The sequence below is a fragment of the Parasteatoda tepidariorum genome, chromosome 3, assembly GCF_043381705.1.
Source record: "Parasteatoda tepidariorum isolate YZ-2023 chromosome 3, CAS_Ptep_4.0, whole genome shotgun sequence".
Taxonomy (NCBI): domain Eukaryota; kingdom Metazoa; phylum Arthropoda; class Arachnida; order Araneae; family Theridiidae; genus Parasteatoda; species Parasteatoda tepidariorum.
In genome coordinates, this window is record NC_092206.1 from 29,724,831 (window position 1) to 29,732,057 (window position 7,227).

The following is a 7,227-nucleotide window of genomic DNA, read 5'->3' on the forward strand; positions in this document are numbered from 1 at the left end:
CCCCCTATAGTTCGTTGCAATCGCGAATAGAAAAACAATACTTTTATGACTTCTATTATTTTTATGCTTGTGAGAACCAAAACAATATGGAAATGAATGAGGGAAAACTGAATCCTACCACGTGATTTCTCGGCCAATAAAAATGTGGCGTTAAACGTTTAACGCAACCTTGTTGGAAGTCGCATAAGAAGTATAACTTCAATAAAAAATATGATCCATCACGTCCAAAAATTATTAATGTCAGAATTATTCAATTAAAAACTTATGCCAGTAACATAGTTTCATAAGTTGGAAATGTTCTTATTCATAATACTCCTTTATTTTTATAAATACAATCAATGAAAAAAATAAGAGCGATTGGGTATACTATAGCCTACGTCACAGATCGTGTTATTCCTACTAAATTTAACTAGTAAACAGCATTTTCTGCGAACCTGATTTCTAGCAACAAGTAAAAGCATCAAACGAAGTGTCTTGTTTATAAGTCGCTACTCGCCAGGTTGAAATTGTATTAGTCTAGTTCCTTTGGAAATAATTTATATTGTTGTTTTACCGAAGTTTATGAATTTAGTAAACATATTTAAAACTCAGTTTATTAATTAAACTAAAAGGTAAATGTTATTCCTAGTAAGTGGAAGTAGTTGTGCTTTTTTCATATTATACCCAATTAGGTACTTGCAACTGGAGAAGTGAAGTGATTGTGCCTAACCATGTACTTTAAATCAGATTTAATTGGATGCCTGTAAGAGACGTCACGTAAGTGTGTCAAAACTGAGTGGCTTCTGAATCGTCAAATGCTACGATTAACCTATTTACCTATGATGACGTCACTTGCAGGTATCTAATTCCAAGGCTGCTATTGATACTTATATTAGTATGTATCGTTTAAACAATAAACTTCTTTTTCGTCAGATGACAGAATAAAAATACAGTAAAACACAGCGCACAACATCAAAATCCCATTTAAGTCAAATACCGAAATATGTTTTCTCTTATTCTTTCGTTACCAAGGCAACTAAAACAAGTTTCTTAATGTCGTTATTTTACTTATTATCTAATATAAATGATTAGTTTGTTTCTGTTAGGTAGCTAGTAGAGATGTTCTGTCAGTTTAAGATTAGATAATGAGCAGGCCTGTATACAAAAGGGTAGCAATCTAGTTCAGCCTTAGTTTGACTAACGAGGAAAAAATAATCACACCAAAAATAGTTGAAAAATGGTGGTCGTGGAATCCATGTTGATCTAAAGAAGACAAATCCCTTAGGGGGAGAGAATTATAAGATCGCGACTTCATGATCTCAGTTTTTTTTACGAATAAATTCTTAATTATATTTAGATTTTTTTAGCTGGTATCGTGAATCGTATTTTCAAAATTTTCAAATTTTTAAACAAAATCTATATTTGGTAAAAAGTTTTTAAAAAAAATCAGGAGTTCATTATAATTTTTATTTATCGAAATCCTTTATTTAAGTTCAATCGAGATTTTATTCTCAATAAAATAAAAAAAAACAAAAGAATAAAATAAAAAGCAAAAGAATAAAAAAAATATATATATATTTAAAATAAAATAAAATTTAAAAATAAGCATAAAATAAAAGTTTAATTAAAAATAAAATAAATTTGTAACCGAAAGTTTCTCTTATCTAGTTATCAATTTTTTTTGTCGTATTGTGTTTCCATTTATTTAGGATTTTATCATTTAAAAAAAAATCTATTTATAGCATAATATTATTTTAACAGAGAAATCATTTTATATTTTATTGAACATTATTTTATAGTAAGTTAAAACATTTCAACGCAAAGAATATATGTGCCTGCATGAAAAATGTAAAAGTTATTTTTACTGAATGAAACTTATTTGAAATCTGCAGTTACTCTGTTTGATGTAAGGCATACAAATTAGTGAAGTGCTCCTGAAGAAAAAGGAAAATGTCGGTCGATTTTCAATGAATTTGAAAAGAAATTCACTAAAAACCTTTTCACAAATTGCCAGAGAGATTTAAAGTTTCGAACTTTATTCGAATGCAAAACTTAAATTTCGAGTGATTTTGTTTTAAAAGAAAAGACGGTTTTAAAATTTTTTTTAATTATTTCTTTTTAGATTGAACTTATAATTTCTAAATTATACATTATATATAGAAAATAAGCAAATGCTTCGCAAAAGCTAATTATTAGATAGAGAATTGCAAAGAATTTTACTTAATAGATCAAAATTTTCTACATTTATAGTCCTTAGTAAATGCAATAAATTGTGTAACAACTCGGTGTATGGCCATTTCTAAAAACAATTTTTTTTTAATAATATTCATTTACTATTAAATACATTATTGAGAAATGAATTGAGAGAAATATTTTATTTTATAACCGTCGTTGAACAGTCGACCCAATTTTTGGGTTCATAATTACTAATGTTCAATTCCGTAGCCTTGTCATTTTGAACCCAAACCAGAAGACAAATGAACTCCTGGATCAAGTATTGGGATAAATTTGAATTCGTGGTGGACTTTTTGATGGAATTAAATCGCATTTGCATTACAAGGAGAGGAAAACCTTCCACTGTTAAGCCTAACGGCAAGGGGGCTAACCCCTGATACGTTTACCACTGAGGAAATTGTTACATCAGCACTGTGGTCAGTGCGAACCAGGTGCGGAATTCGTATCGACCAGCCATCGCTTGGTTTCGACTCCGGTTCACCTCATTCGAGCGCGAATGTTCTATCCCTTGAGCTACCACGGCTCTGAGAGAAATATTTTTTATAATCGTCGGTGAACAGCCAACTCAATTTTTTGAGTTTATGACTATTAACGTTAGCTCCTTTCAATGTTCAACCTTTTCATAGATGAAGGTTGAAATTTTCGATAACAACTATTCCCACATTGGTGACCCGGACGTGATGTGAACACGCCGTTCTTGACAGAAACGCCCACTATGATTTGAACACGCCTACTTTGATGGATGGTCCACAGTGAACATTTAGCTTGCTACTTGTGACTGCGACATTGTCCTCCTCATGTTGTTGCTTCTGAGTCTCCATCACACACAACGTACAACTTATACACTCGAGTGCTAAAGCAACACAGGGGCGATCACGACCTTGAACTTAATACATCTCTCACTGTTAGCATTAAAAAAGTACCGTAATCTTAATACAGCTCTCCCGGCTTCTCACAAAACAGCAACTAGTGGTATCCGTTCATCGAATTCTATCACAGATATAATTCTGGTGGGGGAGTACTGCTGTGTATCTACGACTACAAAAATATAATTCCAATTCATTAGTGTACAAGACATGTAAACTAGATTTTCATAGAGGAAGGGTGACATTGTCGATAATTACTATCCCTACAATCAGTGAAATTTTTTCAACTAACAAAATCAATCATTGTTAAAATTTTGAATATAAATGAAAAAAAAAATCCTAACTATTTTTTTGGATTTTATGTTTTAGTGCAAATATAATTTTGATAATTTAACAATTTTTTAGTAACTATTAAACTGCTTTTTATAGGTAAAAATACCAAAATATATATCTGCCTGTTATTAGAGCGACTGAAAAAATGCGCGCATAAAAAGGATGCAGGTATCGCACCTGCGTCAAAGGGTTAAATAAAACATTTTTAAACTTATTTTGTATTTTCTTTTTTGGTATAGATTCCTTTTATATTCAAGTAGCAATTAATATTACTTCAAAAAGTAATTAAGAAAGAGGCAGATTAAATATACAAGTGCCAAGTTTCAAAAATCCATTGAATATATTCTGTTTAAGTATAGAGCAAAGTTTACGTTTTGGTGATTTATTACAGCAGTTTATTAATTTATCTTCCCTTCAAAAAACAAAGCTGGGAATTAAGCTTTTCTGACATTGATCTTTCCTACGAGCGCTGTTCACGTTACATAAAGAAAGAAAAAAAGTTACTTTTAAAACGTTGTATACTTACTTTAAAAGTGAATGTTTCATTAAATTTAGGAGCTAAAGTCCTCTTTCTTATTTTAGATTGTTGATAGTTTTCCTCGTCTGGAAGTAGAAATACTTTGACGAAAGGATCACGTGGAGAATTAATCAGACCTCTACCTAAAATGTCAAAAAAATATTTATTATCAACACTTTAGTCTTATGAAACAGGATGGTATACAGTTGCTTTAAATAATTCTTTTACTAATTAAAGAATACGCAACAGTTAAAAAACATATAAATATAGTAGTAGAATATGTCAAGTAATATATTCTTTAATTAGTTCATAAGTAAACATAGTAGAAAAGGAGAAGTAACATGTTCTTTAACCATTAAAGAACATATAAAGATAGTGGCAGAATATGTAAAGTATGATATCTTGTGCTTCATTAAAGAACCTGTGAACATCGCATGTGAAAATTAGTAAAGAATTTATACGTCAGTGTGCAATTATTATTAAAGAATATATTACATTAAAAAAACATATTACATTAGAACATTAATAAAGAATATTCATATGTTTTTTCCTATCTAAAGAACGAGTACGTTTAACATGTTCTATACTCAAAGAACATAGATAGAATATATGAAGTAACACAAACTTTAATTAGCTAAGGACATGTGAAAAAACATGATCTTTAACTAAGAACATGGTAGAAGAGCAAGATGGTACACGTTTTTTAATGAATAAATTAGGTATGGATAGTGGTAGAATGTGCGAATTAACATGTTTTTAATTAGTTAAGAACATGCAAACAAGGTGGAAAAACATGAGAAATAATATCTTAACATTTTCAGGTTTAAAAGCTCATTTTAAATGGCTTTGGATATGAATTAATAGTTTATTTCCTCAAATTTTAAAATTACATGGCGATTCCAGGAAGGCAATTCTTATTAAATGAACATAGATGGGACCATATCCAAGAGGTCGTGAGTTCGATCTACACTTGTTGAAGACTTCCCGTGTCGTAAATGGTGACCGGTGCATGTTAAATATGTCGGGTCACAAAGCCCTCCACATTCCCATAACAAATCAAACCTCTGGGGGTACTGAATTGGAGGTTCATCGTTCTCTGGTTCAGGTCAAAATTACGATCTGCTGATGGATGTATGAATGAGTCAGCCCTATAAACGGGCTATGACACGTGTGTGTGTGGTTGAAGTCGTATTCTTGGCCATTGATGGCGCCACTGAAGAACAAGAAACGCACCCTCTGCTCGGTTTCACCATGCAGGTTTGCTGATATTGGCAAGTGGCATTAGAAACAACATAGATTCCTCGATTTTGATGTATACTTTAGTGAGTTTTTTCTCTTTTATCTAGTGTTCTCTTTTTAAATTGAGGTTATTTTGTAACGCTGTTTAATTTCGTTTACATAAAAGCGTTATGTAGCTGGAGTTTGAATAGTATAGTCACACTATTAAGCTGAATTTAACAAATGTTTTGAGAACAGCATTTTGAAAACTACTAAGTCTTTACATGCTCTGCCACTAAAATTTGCAATTATCAGCTAAATTTTGAATTAACACGTACGGATCAGGCAATATTTACTGTGATTACATTTCTTAGCTTTACTAAGACTCATGCCAACAGGTTAGTGAGTGACAGTAAGCTATTTTGACAGTATTATTAATATAGTCTGTGCTTTTGAATGCGAAAATCTAGAACCGAATAATATTAAATAATTTTTATTTTAGTATTTTAAAAGGGAAATAAATCGACTTCGAGGAGATATGATGATTTTAGGATATTCTACTAATTACTCGTTTACATAATGAGATAAAAAAAACACAATATTGACTTGCCTGGTAAATACTTGGCTTTGAGCAATGTAATTTCTAGGTGATTGGCGTCAGATTTATACAGAATTGAAAACCATAAACGGCCGTGCAGGCATGGTGGGTTGTGCGTCTCTTCCTCATCAGAATCCCTGTACAATAAACACCAAGATTATGTTAAGATATAGAACATGTGGTTACATTAAAATAAAGAAAATCATTTATCGATTGAAACGAGAAAACATGTTGTTATATAAGGGTTAATGTAGTTAAAAGTAGATACTTCTGAAGTAGTCAGAAACGCAGCGTCTCCATTTAGGGTCTTTAAAAAAGGTAAGAGAAGTGTAAAGCAGATACAACCTGATTTACCGATTCATAAAAAAGCATTTAAATAGACTATATAGAAGAAGAAATGGTACTCATTGTTTCTGAATATCAGCATTATGTTCACCCTCTGCTACTAATAAAACTTATACTATGCGCTATTCTGCTCTGGACGCGCCCGAATTCAGCATGACTTTACATTCACTTTAAATACTCTCATGCTAAAGGACTAATCGCTTATACGCAACTTGCGGTATACTCCTCTTGCCTAAATATAAAACTCTTAAGAGTGGCCTTATCATACCATCACCTACTTTTCATTCGATCATATATATATTTTCCATACCAGGCACAACTACTATTTTTTAGTTATCTTTGGAAAACAACCGTCATGGTAACAGAAAATATTAAATGACTTGCATTGTAATAAAACCTTTAAAAAAGTTTTATAAAATTGATTCAAGCCAAGAGCACTGATTTTTCAAGCCAGACATTCTACCGTTATCAAATCTTATATTTTATAAAAGGTTTTAAATATTAAAATAGCGTAGACTCAGTAAAATCCATTTTTATCTAGAAAAGTTTTGAACGAATGTAAACATTTACATGTTTAACTTTAAAGATTTAATCTAACATTTGTAAAAATGAAACATCTGAAGTAGTTTTATAGATGGGAGCTCTATTTTATTTCGAAAAATAAGGTTGATTTGAGATTAATTGTGATGTATGTTAAGAAAAGATATTCAATAACTTCAGGCTAATTCTGCCTGTGCTTTCCCAAAAGAAATATAAATACAACCGCAAAACTTTTTAAAATAAGATAAAAAAAAACAACATTTATTTCGTAACTAAGTTGGTAGATTTCAAAATATGATGGTGGGATATATTTTTAAGGAGCGTTTCTATTGAAGTAAAGAACTGCATTTAATTTGTCTGTTATCTTGGATTGGCCCGATGGCTGGATTTAAGCAAGGTAATAAAAGATGCTGGCCTTAATTCGCGATCGCAACGCTCGAGTACGCCGTCTAGCGGGAGCCTGTAAATATCGGACATTAATTTATCACGTTTTCATTTAGTTCCATCAAAGTCATTGACTGAATCAGACGCCATTTTTTAGCAGCAAATAAGAAACAAAATTTCCCTAAGGAAAAGGCCGAAGAACTTGAAAAAAA

The 7,227-nt window shown here is 31.3% G+C and overlaps 1 protein-coding gene across 4 annotated transcripts in view; it reads right to left on the reverse strand.

Annotated features, from left to right (window-relative positions):
- The window catches only part of LOC107456068 (synaptotagmin-15), a 170,984-nt gene that overhangs the window by 28,883 nt on the left and 134,874 nt on the right, over positions 1-7,227 (reverse strand). For 3 of the 4 annotated variants that reach the window (XM_071178452.1, XM_071178450.1, XM_071178453.1), the window contains exons 4-5: positions 5,759-5,883; positions 3,940-4,073 (exon numbers count right to left, since the gene is read on the reverse strand). In XM_071178452.1, coding sequence (XP_071034553.1) covers positions 3,940-4,073; positions 5,759-5,883 — 259 coding nt within the window. Of the gene's footprint in view, positions 1-3,939; positions 4,074-5,754; positions 5,884-7,227 lie in introns of all 4 variants that reach the window. The other variant, XM_071178451.1, reaches the window with a different exon arrangement.